Raw genomic sequence first — 18,574 nt, forward strand, 5'->3', positions numbered from 1 at the left:
TAGAAACTGACAGGTGACATTGTGGCTTCAACCGTATTTGAAAATGCAGAGGTGGCTTTGGATGTCAGTGATGGTTAGATGGGCATAGTTTTCATGTGTGCCTGAGAGGCCTGTACCACTGTGAGTAAAGAAATAATCAACCAGGTGTCCTGACAGCGTCTAGAAGGAACGATTTCCAGACCGTGTATCCTGGAAGAGATAATATCAGAATGTGTACGCGTAACTAAGGGTGCGCTGTAACAATAAATAAACCTAGATTGAAAACTGACAAACGTCCTGAATAGATGTATGTATGTATGTATGAATGTGTATGTGTATATGGATATGTGTATGTATACAAATAACCAATGGGCATATGAAGAAAAGTTCAACGTCACAAACTGTGTTAGGCTGAGTTTTCTGGAGGAACAGAACTAGAACATTTCTGTCTGTCTGTCTGTTGTCTGTGTGTGTGTGTGTGTGTCTGTCTGTCTGTCTGTCTCTGTCTCTCTCTGAATGTGTGTGTGTGTGTCCACACATATGGAGGCCAAAGGACATACTTGGGTGTCATTTTCGGACTGCATCCACTGAGAGACTGAATCTTTGTGACATGGTTCTCTCACTGGCCAAGAGCTGTCCAAGTAGACCAGGCTGGCTGGTCTATGAGTGCTGGGGACTCACCTCTCCCGGTCTCCCCAGCTCTAGGATTACAAGGGCACATTGTCATGACTGGCTTTAGTATGGGGTCTGGGGAATGAATCCTGTCCTCATGTGTGTAAGTCAAGCTCCCTCCTCAGCCCTGCCCCTCCACCCCCACTCAGACAGTTCTCCAATCATGTTTACTCGGGGTGGTCATTTTGTCCATGACACTTAGTATCTCTTCTACACAGCTGTCCCTTTCTGCCTTCTACCAATAATTATTCCATTCCTATCCAAGTCCCCCCATTCCCTCACTCAGTATCATAAAAGTTTCAATAATTACAATAATCTTAAAGTTTAAAAAAACTGCTTAGCTTACCTCTCTGCAGATAGGTCAAAAGTGGACTGATTCACCACCACCCACAAAAAGGACCGCTGCTAGGTGCCTAAGAGCTCCCCAAACCCTTCCCATCAGAAGCAGCCACCATGAGCCTCAATGGCTGCTACGCTTGTCCCTCGGGATCTCATGGGTTTTTTTTTCCCAGATCCCCTGTGAGCATCAAGATCAACAGATGATCGAGCCCCTTATGCAGAACAGACGGAAATTGATCCACCTCTGTGCTACTTGAAAAATTTAACAGCGTACGTGCAGGATTCAAGAGAGTTAGGGAATTGTGAAGGACCCTCTGTCCCACAGGTCTGTACACATTCAGTGCTGATGAACTTTATCCCTGAATACTCTGCGTGTGTGGGTACTGAAGTTACAGTCGTAGTACTGCACATTTGGATGGACTGTTTGTATTTTCAAACACAGGAAGGAGCTGGAACTTCACTGTCCAGCTTATAGAAAAGTTCACTAAAAAATAAATGAACAGCCCGGACATAAAGCAGCCAACGTAAAGCCAGGCAAAGGGGACTACAGACTAGCAGTTCTGCTGTTGGAAGCAGGTGCCACCATGCCCTGCTTTGTCCCCCTGGGCTATAGGGGTCAAACTTATTTGGTCCTCTAGTGCAGCCAGCACTGTAGCTACGGAGCGCCCTCTCCAGGCCAGATGGGACTCACTGTGTTTGAGGAGACCTCTCTAAGGCGACGCATGTGTTCTTAAGGAAAAATGTGTCTTTGCTACTTGCCGTGGTATTGCTTCCCAACCCTGAGAAATGAGGAAAGGTTGTTTCAAGACATAAAGGCCTTCACTTATTAGGGAGACTGCCCACTGGGGGATTTGTCAAGGGTACAGTACAGTTGTAGGCAAAGCGTCTTGTGGATTCATTTTTTAATGGGAAAAAGTTTCGCTTTGGTTCCGACTTTGAAGATACAGATCTTGTCAAAAGGAGGATTTGGGCATTTTAGAAAGACACGGTGAGCACGTACATCTCCCCCATGCCTGCATCAGAAACTTGATTCGGAGAATGTGAAAGAAGCACCACTCTATATTAAGTGCCACTACTAGCGTCCTTCCTGAGACGTCCAACTGACCCGTCTTAGCTGTAGAGAATAGCTGACTTGAACATCTAAGCATACTTAAATTGTGAGGACTCTCTGACATCTACCAGTGTTTAAAAGACTTTTGTAAATGTAAACCCTACCAGAATTTGATCCGGGGGTCACTTGTTTAATTAACCTCTGAGGTTAAACCTAGCACTACTGGTCTATAAAAAGAAAAAAAGCATGAATAAAATGACACCTAATGATATGTGCTATAACTCATAGAATAGTGCCTTGCCCAGTCCATCACCAAAGAGGCTTCCTCCGGCAGCAGATGGGAACAGATGCAGAGGCCCGCAAGTCAGACATTCCTTGGAGGGAAGAGAGTCAAAATGGGAGGTCTCTATCAAATCCCTCCCCCTCAGAGCTCAGAGACTCCCACTGAAGAGGAGGCAGAAAGAATGTGAGAGTCAGAGGGGATGGAGGACACCAGGAAAACAAGGCCCTCTGAAGCAACTAAGTCAGATGCCTATGAGCACACAGGACTGAGGCAGCAAGCACAGGGCCTACATGGGTCTGCGCTGGTCCTCTGGCATTATATATATTATAGCTTTAACTTGGTGTGTCTATGGGACTCGTGACAGGAGAATGAGTTGGTCTCGGACTCTTGTGCCTGCCTTTGGGGGCCCTTCTCCTCCTGTTCACTTGCCTTGTCTAACTTCCATATGATAGTTTTTTGCTTCATCTTATTGTATTTTATCCTGTCATCTTTGGTTGTTGTCTCTTAGAAGCCCTTTTTTTTTCTAATGAGAGACGAAAGGGAGTGGATCTGGAGGGGAGGGGAGGAGAGAAGGAACTGGGGGGAGGAGTAGAGAGAGGGGGAAACCGTAATCAGGATATAGTGTATACAAAAGAATCTATTTTCAATAAAATGAAAATTTTTTTTTAAAACATTCCCACGGATAACCAAAAATGGATAAAGAACAAGAAGCTGATGCCTGATCCTCCACACTTTCCATGATAAAAAGGAAAGACGTTTGTAATAGAAAGGAAAGTTATCAGCTCAGGACTCCCCCCCCCCCCAAGTCCTAGTTGTCAGACCAAGTTCTCAGCACAAAGGAGATTTACTAGCCCCAGAGGGACAGAGGGGAGGGATAAATGTGGTGACATATTGTGTACCCCAATAAACTTGCCTGAGAATCAGAGGACAGAGCCAGCCACTAGATTAGAGATAGAGGCCAGGCAGTGGTGGCACACACCCTTACTGCTCTCACTCGGGAGGAAGAGATCCATCTGGATCTCTGTGAGTTCGAGGCCACACTGGGAACTGAGTCAGGCAGTGGCGTCATACACCTTTAGTCCCAGTACTGGGAAGCACACACGCCTTTAATCCCAGGAAGTGATGTCTGGGCAGAGAAAGGTTATATAGGCGTGAGGAAACAGGAACTCACTCTCTTTAGACTGAGGATTTCGTACAGGTAAGAACTAGTGGCTGGCTGCTCTGCTTCTCTGCACTTTCAGCTTTCACCCTGATATCTGGCTCTGGGTGTTTGTTAAAACAACGTCAAAGATTTGAACAACAGACAAGGGACAAAGACAGGAGAAAGAGGAAGAGGGATAAGGGGGAGGATACCAAGGGAAGGGGGAAGGGTTATTTGTCCCAAAGTGACTAAGGACTGCCTCTGGACAGAGAGGAGACAGATGTGGCACATAGGTAAACGGCAGTTCGTAAAGGGAAGAAGGAAACTCCGTGTTAGGAAGAGGTGCTTAATTTCAACTGGACGTGTTGCTTAGGTGAGTCCCAGGGGGCTTTTGATTGCTGGATTTCAATACTTTGATAGCTGGACCTTGGTAGTCAGCCTTAGGAGGAGGGATTGGCCAATAAGGGAATGGACCTTGAGGGCCAGCCAGCTTCAGGCACGTAAACTAAGAGACTTTAGCAAGGCAGAGGGAAGTGGGGAGAAGGACAGGGCCTGCCAGAGCCACACGTTCGAGTGGGCTGATGTCCCTCCAATAATACGATCCATTTTGTGATTTGGAATCACGCTGAGGGCATGTTAATCTGTGTCTGTGTGTTTTGTTTATTTTTTTTTCCTCCCTCTGGAGCTCAGCATGCAGCTCACTAGGGAGTCCTTGGTGGCCTCAAACTTGTGGTGGTCCACTTGACTCAGCCTTCTTAGGGGTGGAATTGAAGGTGTGGTGTGGCCATCTTGCCTGGCTGTGGGCCTGGTTGCTCTTGTTTTCAGTGGCTATTGCTTTAAGATCTACACTTCTCAACAAGATACCACTTTAGAAGTCTTTGCCTGAAAAATGTTCCCTAGAGATTTTCATTCCTTTGTCTGGAGGTGGGCCTTGGCTACAGCTCTTTATTTTCCATTGTTGTTTTGTTTTTAATGCGCCAATCCTGCGGTCTCCATTCCTCAAAGATGCAGATAGGTTCAGACTAACTGAGCTAATGATAGAACTTTCTGTTTCAAGGAGACAATTGCTTTCAATTGCAGTGATGTCTATTAATTAGCTTTGGCCTTTCTGTGTGTGTGTGTGTGTGTGTGTGTGTGTGTGTGTGTGTGTGTGTGTGTGTGTTGTGTGTACGTGTGAGTGTATTCATCTCGTTGCAATTGTGCATGTGTGTACTGAGGATAGAGATGAACATCCGGTGTCCTTCCTCATGAGCACTCTACATTCCCTTTCGCCTGTTTTCAGACAGAGCTTCCCGCTGAACCCCGGGGTTAGTCAATTAGGTAGGTTGGCTGTCCAGCAGGCCCAGGAATCTATCTGTCTTACCACCTCCACAGCTCGCTCTGGAATCAGAAGCGTGTATCACCAAGCCCTGCTTTTTCAGGTGGGATCTGGGGGTCAAACTCAGTTCCTCATGCATGCTTAGCAAGTAGTTTATCTACTGAGCCACCGCTGCAGCCCAGCTTTGTTCTTAGTTTACTATCTGGATGCTTTTGTGACCACTAAGAGACCGTGTTGCTGTCGTTCTTGTTATTTGGCCTGTTTTTCCTCGTGAGACAAGTGTCCCTATGTAGAACAGATTGTCCCTGAACTTGATAGGCATCCTTCTGCCTCTCTCTCCAAAGTGCTGGGAGCACAAGTATTTGTGATCACATCCAATTCTAAGTCAATGTTTTATTACTCCTGTTTGACTGTTATAAAATAGAGGAAGCAATTGAGCTTTGAGTTTTGTATGATGACATTAACTTTATTTCAATCTCTCTCTCTCTCTCTCTGTCTCTCTCTGTCTCTCTCTCTCTCTGTCTCTCTCTCTCTCTCTCTCTCTCTGTGTGTGTGTCTGTGTGTGTGTGTGTGTGTGTGTGTGTGTCTGTGTGTGTGTGTGTGCGCGTGTTCCCAAGTATGCCAGTGTGGAAGTCAGGGAACAAGTTGTGGGAGTCGATTCTCTCCTTCCATAGTGCAGATTCTGGGGAGTAAACTTGGGTCTTTGGGTTTCTCAGTAAGCACTTTACCCTGCTGGGCCCCGTCTTAGTTAGGTTCCTATTGCTGTGGAAAAGACACCACGAGCACAGCATCTCTTATAAAGGAAACATTTCATGTAGATGGCTGGCTTACAGTTTCAGAGGCTCAGTCCATTATCATCAGGGCGGGGAGCATGGTGGCGTGCTGGCAGACATGGTGCTGGAGCCGAGAGTGCTTACATCTTGACTCAGAGGCAACAGGAAGTTGACTGACTGTCACACCGAGGGAAGCTTGAGTAAATGGGACCTCAAAGCCCACCCCCACAGTGACACATTTCCTTCAACAAGGTCAGACCTCCTAAAAGTGCCACTCCCTGAGGGGGCCATTTTCTTTCAACCCACCCCAAGCCCTCACCCTGGCCCATACAGTACATTAACTTTTGCGTTTTATCCAGAACGTTGGCTTCCTTGTCGAGTGCATGCCCCCCGCTCCTTTGTATATTTTAGTTGTTTATGGCATTAGGTAACAAAAATTCAGAAATGGGGATAAATGTCAATGAGAGGAAAGAAAGGACATTTTGTGTGTACTGCAGGGTCTAAGTGATTTAAATATGGGCCAACAAGAGTAGGCGTGACAGTTGCCGAAGTCTCAATGGGGGTTGGAACTTCCAGATCAAAACTGGAATGGCTACCCACTATAGGTAAACCATAGAGCACTGTGGTCAGGCATGGTTCAAAGACTCGGCCTCCCATGTATATACCATGCGACAACAAGCAAGTCATATTTGATACCCTGGCCTCAGATTTCTCATCAGTAAATTGAGATGCAATAAATAATATCTCACTCAAGAATTTTACTAACATAGTATCTAGAACCTGCAGGATGTCCCGCACAATGAGAGAGTGTCAGCAAGCTCATGGGGGCTTACCACTGTTGGCCTATCTCCTGAGAGTAACTTGTCTCTAGACTGTGAGGTCTATGAGGGCATCTGGCCGATTTTGCTGTCCCCACTGTCTTAACCTGCTGCCAGGCACAATAGAGGAACTTGAAGTGACTCACAGTTCCTGTATATTGAAACTACCCATGAGTAGCAGAGGTTTTTGAGCTTGGTCCTTTAGAGTCTGGTCAAGTTAGTATGGTGGAAAGAAACACCATGCCAGTGTCCCCCAGGAAGGGAAGACACTAGACTACTACACAAGTGTGGATCAGACCAAAGTTTCCAATATATGGAAAATAATCTGCCACAGCTGTTAGATTTTTAGTGTATTTTTTTAAAAAAAAAAAATTCTTGGACAGGAGAACAAAGCTCAGCTCATATTAGATTTCTGGGAGTGGAAGGGGACTTCAGAAGAAGGTCTGTGCTGTTAACACATGCAGTCGCTTGCTCTAGAGTGTACAAAGCAGTATATGTTTATTTTTATTTTATTTTATTTTATTTATTGTTTTGTTTTCGAGGCAGGGTTCCTCTATGTAGTTTTGGTGCCTGTCCTGGATCTCACTCTGTAGAGCAGATTCACCTGGCTCTGCCTCCCGAGTGCTGGGATTAAAGGCGTGTTTAAGTTTAGAATATGCCAAAGCATATGCTATCCCCTGTGGTACACACTTTTTTTTTTTTAAATTAAAAGTGAGCTTAGCTAGCAATATTGGGAAGAATCTATGAATGCCATGCACCATGTTCACAAAAGAACCAATAGAGCCACAAATGCTTCCAGGCAGGCGCAGTGCATTTGTGATTTTTGAAGAAGACATTTAAAATCTGCACAAGGGATGTTCATTAATCTTTTAATAGAAATGGACAAGGGAAAAACAAGAAAGGAAGGAAAGAATGAGACTTTGGAGCAAAGAAGAGAGGGAGACAGGCAGGAAAGGAAGTAAGGAGACTGGGAGGGTGAGTGGATGAAGGAATGTCTTTGAAAGTGAGCACAGAAAGGGAGAGCCAGAAAAAAGTATTTTCATCTGAAAATGTTGGTGACATTTTACTAAAAGTAGCAACAACTCAAACAAGCCCCTCAACCCCTGTCCTTATCAGACTGCATTCTGAGGAGCCAAGCTAACACTGAAAACAACAACAAATAACAACAGCAACAACAAAACATAAACTGTTGAATTAACTGAGATGCAGAGAAAAAACTCAGAACTTATGTGTGTGCGCGCGCGTGCATGTGTGTTCTAACATAATGGGATTTAATCCGGTGCCTGACTTTAGGAACAATGCACCAGTTAAAAAGTCCAGTGTATTTCTGTAAATTAGAGGCAAATGAAGTTTTTCCTGCTAAGCAGATATCAGATGACAGGAAAGTGTCGATAGTCTAGAGTGCACTGGGATTTAAAAAAAAAAAAAAAAAAGGCACAAGATGTACCAGACAGGAATGCACAAAAGAAAAAACTGAAAACAAAAGTGGAAGATACAAAAATATGACAGAGCCACATAAAGGGAGAGACACGCCAACCTGGTGAGTAGGAAGGCCGGGTATCCTGTGGCTAGCCAGTTCCCTCTTAATTCATCCCCGGAATCAAAGAAAATGCAATCAGAACTCATTGCAACCGAGAGTACACTGGGGAATTGTCGTGCAGATGCTCACATACACATAGAAGAACAAAAGATAAGGAACAGGAAAGTTACATTTGGGTCTGTGGAGCAAGAATTAGGGACGTTTCCTAGCAGACATCATGCCATGCAATGGCCTGCCATAAATAAATGATAGATAGATAGATGATAGATAGATAGATAGATAGATAGACAGATGATAGATAGATAGATAGATAGATGATAGATAAATGATAGATAGATAGATAGATAGATAGATAGATAGATAGATGATAGATAGATGATAGACAGACAGACAGACAGACAGACAGACAGACAGATAGATAGATAGATAGAAAAAAACTTAAGACACTGTAGAGCTAGCAGAGAAATTTAGGGATTTATCCCTGGAACAGAAAAGAAAGCTCAGAGACAGACTCAAAGAAGATGAAACACAGTGTTCTCAGACATTGGAAGTGTTCTCTGGGGTTTTCCGATGGCTGCTGCTGAATGAGAAAACACCATGTGAGGTCTAACCCTCATTTGTTCCTCCCGTGCTAAAGGCTGGATTAGTCGAGTGAGCACCAGTAACCACTAGAGGCCTACAGGCACCACATCCGCGTGTGGGCGGAAGTGGGACTCAGAGCGGCCACCAGGGGGCGGGTTTTCAACTGACGCGTGCTGGGAGCTCATTGGCCTTTGTGGCACGCACGGCAGGAAGTGGAGCCGAAGACCCAGTCACAACGGAGGGACAGGACTCGAGGGCCAGAACCGCGTCTTCTCCCTCGGGCTCAACTCCCTGATTCTGAAGGGCTGGAGTCCGGAGTAACCACAAGTATGACCTTCGCGTTCTTCTGTGCCTTTCTTCTTCCCTCCCTCACGCCAACGTGCCCATCTCCTCCATTTTTAGGCCTCTTTAGGCGAAGCCCTGCTGGAGATGGGAAACGACCCGGAGGAACACTCCTCGCCCCCACCCGGCCCTTCTGCCCACACAGGCGCCGCCCCCCACAGGCCGTACCCCAACCCCTTCAGAGAGCGCCTCTCTCCGGGCTGCCGGGCAGTCTGGGAATTACCACAGAACAGTTGAGGCAGGGAGAGAGAGGGTGTGAGGGAAGAGAAGAAGCCATACTCGGTCCCACCCGTCGAAGCGTTGAGGCGCGCCTGGAAGACTGGTGGACAACTGGGGAGAGAACGTGGGTTTGGTGAAAGAAGAGGGTGCATGGCCGGGGCGGCCGTGGCGCACGCCTTTAATCCCAGCACTCGGGAGGCAGAGCCAGGCGGATCTCTGTGAGTTCGAGGCCAGCCTGGTCTAGAGAGCGAGATCCAGGACAGGCACCAAAACTACACAGAGAAACCCTGTCTCAAAAAAACAAAACAAAACAAAACAAAAACAAAAAAAAAAAAAAAACAAAAAACAAAAAAAAAAAAAGAAAGAAAAGAAAAGAAAAAAAAAAAACCAGAGGATACGTGTTGGGCCAACAGAAAGCTGACTGCCGGATAGTTTGTCTTTGGGCTAGGTCAGGGCCTCGTACTCCGCATGGGCTTCAACAAACATCTGTCACGTGTACAAGTGTAGAATGTCTGGATGGAATTCGTGAGAGTATTGTTTGTTTGAAACCCAGCGTCTCATTAGCTAGCTCAGTTAGTCTCAGTCGTGACCGGCCTACCCCAGGTTCCTGGGTGGTGGGGTTTTTAGGTATGACTCATATGTCCACTGCCTTCAGAAGAACAATATGATTTCACGGGCAGGTGTGGGAGCGGGATGCAGGACAAAAGGATAATCGGTTGAAATGGAGAGCAAGGTAACAATTAAGATTAAAGTGTGGTGTGAGGAAAACTTGAATGGAGGCTGAAGGGAAAAATTGAACACCGGGTATCCATGAGACTACTGAGTATTTGGTGCAGATTTCCCCATGTGAATTTTGGAGTGAATGAATGGAGGGCACCAGGAAGACAGCTGTCAGTGTCTGGGCTTTGGTGTGATTGTCCAGGGAGGCCTTGGGCTCCTTGAGTGTTCCTGGAAAGGGGATGTGTGGAGTGAGTCTGAGAAGACTGATCCTGTAAAGGAGCCAATGCCAACAAGTTCTTCGGGGTGGTGGTGAGGAGAGGTGGTGGGTGAGTGAGACAACCTGGGAAGGATGGAGACTGTGAGTACAAAGAGGAGATGAAGACCAAAGAAAACCATGAGAGGATGAATTGATAGGAGTAGAGGTGAGTGTGTTGGAGAAGATTCTAGTCACCAGACATTGGTTATGTTTGTTGGTTTGGTTTGGTTTGGTTTGGATTTTGCTAAGGAAAGAGCAGTTACTCTTAGGCCCTGGGGGATACAGTGGCATTTCTGCTCTCTACCCCAGAACCATGGAGCAAAAAGACAAAGTGGATGTCCCGGGCTGGCCCTCCAACTTGGAAAGTAACATGGAGAACAAGACTGGAGCCCCACTGGGAATAGAACCTGGCTTCAGAGGACCTGCAGATCAACGTGGCAGAGGCCACAGTTGTGGCGCCAGGATCCAAGTCAGGTGAGAAACCTGCCTCCTGGTGAGTATGGTGTCTGGGTTGGGGAGGGGGTCAGGCTGCCTTTGCACATGGGGATACCGTGGCCATTGGGATACTCATGGGGATACAGCGGCATTTCTGCTCTCCACCCCAGAGCCGTGGAACAAAAAGACAAAGTGGATGTCCCGGGCTGGCCCTCCAACACGGAAAGTAACATGGAGAACAAGATTGGAGCCCCACTGGGAATAGAACCTGGCCTCAGAGGACCTGCAGATCAACATGGCAGAGGCCACAGTTGTGGCGCCAGGATCCAAGTCAGGTGAGAAACCCGCCTCCTGGTGAGTATGGTGTCTGGGTTGGGGAGGGGGTCAGGCTGCCTTTGCACATGGGGATACCATGGCCATTGGGATACTCATGGGGATACAGTGGCATTTCTGCTCTCCACCCCAGAGCCGTGGAACAAAAAGACAAAGTGGATGTCCCGGGCTGGCCCTCCAACTCGGAAAGTAACATGGAGAGCAAGACTGGAGCCCCACTGGGAATAGAACCTGGCCTCAGAGGACCTGAAGATCAACGTGGCAGAGGCCACAGTTGTGGCGCCAGGATCCAAGTCAGGTGAGAAACCTGCCTCCTGCTGAGTATGGTGTCTGGGTTGGGGAGGGGGTCAGGCTGCCTTTGCACATGGGGATACCGTGGCCATTGGGATACTCATGGGGATACAGTGGCATTTCTGCTCTCCACCCCAGAGCCGTGGAACAAAGAGACAAAGTGGATGTCCCGGGCTGGCCCTCCAACTCGGAAAGTAACATGGAGAACAAGACTGGAGCCCCACTGGGAATAGAACCTGGCCTCAGAGGACCTGAAGATCAACGTGGCAGAGGCCACAGTTGTGGCGCCAGGACCCAAGCCAGGTGAGAAACCCGCCTCCTCGTGAGTATGGTGTCTGGGTTGGGGAGGGGGGTCAGGCTGCCTTTGCACATGGGCATACCGTGGCCATTGGGATACACAGGGGGGATACAGTGGCGTTTCTGCTCTCCACCCCAGAACCATGGAACAAAAAGACAAAGTGTATATCCACTGCTGGCCCCCCAACTCGGAATGTAACATCGGGAAGAAGACTGGAGCCCCATGGGGAATGGAACAAGGCCTCAGAGGACCTGCAAGCCACCGTGGCAGAGGCCACAGTTGTGGCGCCATGACCCAAGCCAGGTGAGAAACCCGCCTCCTCGTGAGTATAGCGTCTGGGTTGGGGAGGGGGTCAAGGCTGTCTTTGCACATGGGCATACCGTGGCCATTGGGATACACAGGGAGATACAGTGGCGTTTCTCCTCACCACCCCAGAACCATGGAACAAAAAGACAAAGTGTATATCCACTGCAAGCCCTCCACCTTGGAAAGTAACATGGGGAACAAGACTGGAGCCCCACTGGGATTTGAAGCTGGCCTCAGAGGACCTGCAGATCAACGTGGCAGAGGCCACAGTTGTGGCGCCAGGATCCAAGTCAGGTGAGAAACCCGCCTCCTCGTGAGTATAGTGTCTGGCTTGGGGAGGGGGTCAGGCTGCCTTTGCACATGGGAATGTAGTGGCCATTGGGATACACAGGGGGATACAGTGGCCATGGGGATACAGTGGCATTTCTGCTCTCCACCCCAGAGCCGTGGAACAAAAAGACAAAGTGGATGTCCCGGGCTGGCCCTCCACCTCGGAATGTACCATGGAGAGCAAGACTGGAGCCCCACTGGGAATGGAGCAAGGCCTCAGAGGACCTGCAGATCACCGTGGCAGAGGCCACAGTTGTGGCGCCAGGACCCAAGCCAGGTGAGAAACCCATGTCCTCGTGAGTATGGTGTCTGGGTTGGGGAGGGGGTCAGGCTGCCTTTGCATGTGGGCATACTGTGGCCGTTGGGATACACAGGGGGGATACAGTGGTGTTTCTGCTCTCCACCCCAGAAGCACGGAACAAAAAGACAAAGTGGATGTCCCCTGCTGGCCCTCCACCTCGGAAAGTATCATGGAGAACAAGACTGGAGCCCCACTGGAAACAGAGTCTGGCCTCAGAGGACCTGCAGATCACCGTGGCAGAGGCCACAGTTGCGCCAGGACCCAAGCCAGGTGAGAAACCCAACCTCCCCGTGAGTATGGTGCCTGCGTTGGGAGGGGGTTCAGGCTGCCTTTGCACATGGGGATACCATGGCCATTGGGATACTCATGGGGATACAGTGTGGCATTTCTGCTCTCTACCCCAGAACCACGGGACAAAAAGATAAAGTGAGTGTCCCGCCGGGCTGGCCCTCCACCTCGGAATGCAACGTGGGGAACAAGACTGGAGCCCCACTTGGAGTAGAACCTGGCCTCAGAGGACCTGCAAGTCACCGTGGCAGAGGCCACAGTTGTGCCAGGACCCAAGCCAGGTGAGAAACCCATGTCCTCGTGAGTATGGTGTCTGTTTTGGGAAGGGGGTCAGGCTGCCTTTGCACATGGGGATACCATGGCCATTGGGATACACATGGGGATACAGTGGCGTTTCTGCTCTCCACCCCAGAACCGTGGAACAAAAAGACAAAGTGGATGTCCCGGTCTGGCCCTCCACCTCGGAATGTAACCCTGAGAACCAGCCTGGAGCCCCACTGGGAATAGAGCCTGGCCACAGAGGACCTGCAGATCAACGTGGCAGAGGCCACAGTTGTGGCACCGGGACCAAAGCCAGGTGAGAAACCCGGTCCTCACACTCTCGGGTCCTCGAGTGTCCCAGTTGTGCCACCTCCTCATGAGTGTGTTGAGGCATAAATCTAACTAATCTTATTAATAAAAAACAGAAATCGGGTATCGAGGTAGAATCCTAAAAGAGCAGAGAAGCAGGGGAGCAGCCACAGTCGCTTCCTACCTCTCTGGTTCCTCCCACTAAAAGGGCTTAGATCCTCTCTCCACCCTGCCTTATCACTTCCTGTCTCCTCTCTGTACAGACCTCCAGACCTCTATGGTTAACTAGTGGCTAGCTCTGCCCTCTGACTCCAAGCAAGCTGTATTTGTCAGAACACAAACAAAGCATCACAGCACAGTATGGTGTCTGGGTTGGAGAGGGGGTCAGTCCCCCCTGGCCCGTGACTAGCAGGAGTCCTTCAAACCCCTACTGTAGGGAACACAGCGAGGCCCTGCCTGCTCTGGGTTCTGAGAAGAAGGTGCATGGTGCACTGCTAAAGAGAAAACAGATTCGACTACCAAGAGCGACTGGGGCTGTGGCCCACAAACCCCTCTGGCAGGGCAAGAAGTCCTCTGCCAAAAGAGGTCACAGTGAGTGCCGTTGGCTGGGGAGGGAGCCTGAGTTTGGTTGGAGGGAAGCACAGCTTGAGTAACTCAGTGACCAGCCCTGTCTCAGAATTGCAGTGTGACCTTGGGCAAGTACACCCTGGACCTCAGTGGCCCAGGTGGAAAAGATCCTATCAATGGTAGGCAGCACTTGTGGACAGGAAGCAGAGATTTTTTTTTTTTGGGGGGGGGGGGAGGAGGTGTTTGAAAAGGTCCAGTCGTGAGTTCTCAGAATGGTGGTGAGTGTCTTCAGATGAAGCTGGCGGGCAGCCAGCGGGGAGGAATTGGTGGTCTTTTACAGCAGGGAAGGAGAACACTGTGTGCCAGCCTGAAGTCCTGCCCTTCACAAGCCCCCAGGAGGTAAGGAGAATCTGTTGCTAGAGTGGGAGGCGCCCACCAGTCACTGTCAAGACCCTTTCCACTGTGTCTTCAAGTCAGGGCTTCCACCGCTAATCGTTCAGCACAATGCTTTGTGACACTGGGAAACATCACTTCTCCTCGGGCCTGTCTTCTTAGCGCTAACAGGGCGTGTTAAGATTGGAGGAGGGTTCTGTGGGGTCTTCAGAGCCCTGACATTCTGGGTTCCTGCCCTCAGCCTAAAATTTGCCCAGCCCTCCTCTCTTCCTGGCTGGCCTGGAACCCAAACCCCGTGATCTCTGTCCCTGCAGGAGAGCTCCCAAGGGCCTCCGCTCTTCTGCTGGACCCCAGCAGTTTCATCTCCGCCCTACGTGACAATGACCTTGGGGCAGCAATTGATTGTTTCTCCTTCCGTGGAGCTCCATGAGGCTGTTGCCTCATCCAACTCGTGAGTAGAAAGTGACCGTGGGGCTGGTTGTGTCATGTCATGGGTCAGTGTGTGTCCAGCCCTGGACTTGCTGCCGTAGGCGCAGGAGGAGGAGGATCATGGGGATCATGGGAAGGAGGAGGACACAGGTAGGGGAAGGAGAAGGCTGCGTGTCAGACTGTGGGGCAAGGACAGGGGCCTCTCCTGATTTGACAGTTTCTACTCCAGAGACTTGGTACAAGTGACTTTATTTTTCCAAGCACCCATTTTTCTAGAGGTCATTGTAGCAGAAAACATCCTATACCTCTCACATTGAAGAAAGCACCGGCACAAGGCTTGCCACACAGTGGGCCTTCAACACGTGGGCCCTGTTTCTCTGTGTCACTACAGATGGGTGAGATAGAAGGTCCTGGTGAAACCTAGGGACACGGTGGCGAGGGCCACAGAGGCCCATGGCAAAGTCCAGAGGCCAACAGAGAAAGCCTCCTGGAAGTGGTCCAGCTTGTCCTTCGTGATCTGTGGTGGCTGGACAAAATGCTGGCAAGAACCATTCCCTGAAAACAGAAGGTCACCGTGTCTCTCCAGAGCCTTTGCAGATTAAAATGCAAACACTTATGGTTCCCTGATGTTTTCTTCACTGTGTATCTGGGAGAGAATTTTAAAAAGGCTTGTACAGATTAATAATATCTCAGGAAAAATATGTCAGAAGGGGTGTGGGAAGGAAAACAGGCTGGGCAGGACAAAGGACATGTCCAAGCCATGGGGTGGGTCTATGGTTTCCACAGTCCTTTGGAGTCCCACCTTCTGGTATGGCAGAAACCCTGCCAGTCTCTGTCTATAGGTGCTACCCACCCACCCAAGTGTTTAATCCCCTCACCTCTTGTTTCCAGACTCTCGGATCTGAGCCCCCTGCCATGTTCCACCATGGAGCATCATCCACCAGAACAGCAGGTCCCTGCAGAGAAGTTGGGGTTCCGGAAACTTGGGCGGGAGAAGCTAAGTGGATGTGTAGAGCAGACCGCCTAGGGGCTGGGAGTGGGCACTGGAGGCAACTGGGCACTGGAAGGGCACTGGAAGGGCACTGGAAGCACAAATTGTGCTTCTGAGAAGAGGTGCTGGCTGCACAGCTCCTGCTCTCCTCACACCTGTTTCTTTGCAGGGCCCCACTGCCTCTGACCAGGCCTCGGTTCCTGCGATCTTAGAGTGTCAGGAGACACTGGAGGCTGCCGAGGCCCTGATGACTCTGAAGAACTCTTCTTGGACCTGGCGCCAGACCCACAGCTAACCAGGTAGCTGGCTTCTTGAAAAGGAGCATGGGATGGAGATGGTTGGGAGGTGGAAGGCTCTGTGATAAGTTGGTCATAGCTGGATACATGGGGTAAGTTGGTGGTTTGCATGACTTTGGGGCTGGGTACCCCAGACTTCTGAAGCTGACTTCAGAAGGGGCACTTGAGGATTATTCAGTGAATGCTCGGTCTCTCGAGTTTTGTGCTCAGCAGTAATCGGCTGGTGCCCTGACGTCAAGAGAGAGAAGGAGACCGAGGTCCCCGGGGGGGGGGGGTTGCAGGGACTTGCCCCAGGGCAGGCAGCATATCAACTGGAAGAAATAGAACCCAGCATCCTGATTCCTCACCCAGGCCTTGTGTCCTCAGTCTGCTGCACACTGTGGTGGTGGTCTGTGGAAGACATACATGGAGGGGTGTGTGTGTGTGTGTGTGTGTGTGTGTGTGTGTGTGTGTGTGTAGTCTCGGGGGAGATCTCAGTTCAGATGTGCAGCCTGGATTCCTTCTCAAGGTGTATTTTGCCACCATATCTCAAATGACTCACCCACCCAGAGGGCAAGGACAGTATGAGCTGAGAAGGGAATTAAACCTCTAGTGTGTCTGGGAAGCAAGGCTGGACATTGTTGAGCACAGAGGCAAATGGGGCCTACGGAGTGTAGGAGGAAGCCACCCTGGCCAGAACTGCTGGAATGGAAGGGGCAGGATGAAGCTGGGGAGGTGGCTGATCACAGGGGTCTGGCAAGGGTGGAAGATGAAACCTATACCAGGGATTCTTAAAGTTTCCTGTCTCGAAACCCCTTTCCAACTGAGAAATGTTTACAGGACCCCAGGATATAGACACATAGGATAGATATACAAATAAAACATTTACAGACAATAAATTACAAAGATACTTACTTTAATACAAGTCCTTGGTATGCATGTAGTTTTACCATTTGTTAAAGATAAAACAAATGTCAGTGCCAAGGAAAGGGGTGTGTTTGTTTATTTAAACACAAAGAGTTAAATCTTAACTAAAAATTTGACACTGTGGGACATGAAATATCTTCCACATTTTTCAGAGTTGATCGGTACTTTTAATTTATAATTGTCAGTGCCGAGGATGCTGCTTCACATAAACATGGAGTGAAAAAATGGCAGAAGTGTGTTTAGGGCCATTTCTGAAATGTTAGGAGTACTGCCTTAATCTCAAGCCAAAATTCATCTGACAGTTTTTCACAAGCCTCAAGTCAGCAGCTCAAACAGCATTTTTAAAAGTCAAACATTCTAAAACATGGTGAGGAACGACAGAAGGAAAATAGTTAAAGGTTTTGTTTTCCTCAATTAAACTACCATGTTTCTGTTAGAGCCCTCAAACAGGGCTCAAAGCAGCCATCAAACAGGAAGGGAAAGACTGATACCCAGGCTGTCCTCCGACCTTCTCTTACCAGCACATACTCAGAAACACCAATGTATGTCCCCCCCCATCTCTGTCTCTCTGTCTCTCTGTCTCTCTATCTCCACACCACACACACACACACACACACACACACACACACACACACGACTAGGCCAGGAGAAGTGGGTAGTAGAAATCCAAAGAACTTTTCCTGACATCAGGAAGGTTATATTTATATGAGCTTCACCAGAGTAGGTTGGTGGCCAGTGATGGAGGAATGAGGGAAGGTGAGGCTGGAGGTGGGGAATCCAGGCAGGAATAGGTCTGTGCACTTGTGTCAGTGACAAATCTTCAGTTATGGGAGATGAAGAAGAAAGGAGAGAGTCAGGAAAGGATTCAAGGGATTCATGATCATTAGGTGGTCCTCATCCCATCTTTTCTACCTTCAGGTCTTGCTTGAGTTGGAGCAGTGAAGCCTCCCAGCCCATCCTGTGATTCAGATGCACTCGTTGGCTCCATCTCACTTCCTACTGAGCACCTACTTCCTACTGAACTGCACCTCCCTCTTGAGCTTAAGGGCCCAGAGGAGGGGGTAAAGGCTTGTTCAAGCACTGAGTAGTTGATATTCTGTGTGATTCATGTCTGAAATGCTCAAATGTGCTTTAAAAGCCTTCAGGCATTTCATAAGCTTTCAGACTCTTCATAATGTAGGTCCGTTCCTTGGCTTACATAGTATGTTATTGTACCTCCATCCCTTGTTCCTTTGGAAGTTGGCACTTCTTAATGTATGTTCTGTAGGTAATATGATAATATGACCAGTCTGTTGGTGGGGTTCTGAGTGGGTTAGTATGCCAGTGTTTGCATTTGTTTTGTGATTGCATATGTGCCTGGGCACTCCTGTACTTAATACTTGCATGTGGACACACGAGAAGTTTCAATTTGTGTCTAGGCCTGTGTATGTGAACAAATAATAAAGCATTGGTGAGAGTCACTACTCAGGTCTTCACTGTAACTGGTTATACCTTCCCCAGTGGTCTCTCTTCTGGGACTCTGACCCTGCCACATGTTCCAAGCCTTAGCCACTCAGCATGCTTCTTAATGTCTTCAAAACATGTACCACAATAGACACCTTACCAAGCAGGGCGGTCAGCATGCAATTTAGCCTTAGTAACCTCTGGACCACAGCTTCTGTGTCCTGGCCCTGAGGAAATAATCCCAGAATATTTCACCTCCATGATGCTGGTCCCTTCTCAATCACAGATGATTTTTCAGCCCCAGCTGACCAGCATCAGTTATTCCGGTAAAGCAAAAGTTTCACTTTAGTGGTTGGGTTTTTTT

The 18,574-nt window shown here is 48.8% G+C and overlaps 2 protein-coding genes across 3 annotated transcripts; both read left to right on the forward strand.

Annotated features, from left to right (window-relative positions):
* Window positions 1-8,650: 8,650 nt before the first annotated feature.
* Window positions 8,651-11,697, forward strand: LOC131901813 (uncharacterized). The gene is made up of 6 exons (XM_059252887.1): window positions 8,651-8,823; window positions 10,343-10,507; window positions 10,639-10,803; window positions 10,935-11,099; window positions 11,231-11,395; window positions 11,529-11,697. The coding sequence occupies exons 2-6, from the start codon at window positions 10,347-10,349 to the stop codon at window positions 11,695-11,697; spliced, it is 825 nt and encodes a 274-aa protein (XP_059108870.1). The 5' UTR covers window positions 8,651-8,823; window positions 10,343-10,346.
* A 125-nt stretch (window positions 11,698-11,822) lies between these two features.
* On the forward strand, window positions 11,823-18,227 carry LOC131901804 (uncharacterized). 2 transcript variants are annotated; one of them, XM_059252877.1, is made up of 11 exons: window positions 11,823-11,990; window positions 12,139-12,303; window positions 12,436-12,597; window positions 12,732-12,896; window positions 13,028-13,192; window positions 13,622-13,776; window positions 14,093-14,151; window positions 14,460-14,596; window positions 15,466-15,526; window positions 15,735-15,864; window positions 17,686-18,227. In XM_059252877.1, exons 1-10 carry the CDS (start codon window positions 11,830-11,832, stop codon window positions 15,858-15,860), a joined length of 1,356 nt encoding a protein of 451 aa, XP_059108860.1. In that variant the 5' UTR covers window positions 11,823-11,829; the 3' UTR covers window positions 15,861-15,864; window positions 17,686-18,227. The 2 variants fall into 2 exon arrangements, with proteins under 2 accessions (XP_059108860.1, XP_059108861.1); XM_059252878.1 differs by lacking the exon at window positions 12,732-12,896.
* The last annotated feature ends 347 nt before the right edge of the window (window positions 18,228-18,574 follow it).

Source organism: Peromyscus eremicus, unplaced genomic scaffold (genome assembly GCF_949786415.1).
Source record: "Peromyscus eremicus unplaced genomic scaffold, PerEre_H2_v1 PerEre#2#unplaced_432, whole genome shotgun sequence".
Classification (NCBI taxonomy): Eukaryota; Metazoa; Chordata; class Mammalia; order Rodentia; family Cricetidae; genus Peromyscus; species Peromyscus eremicus.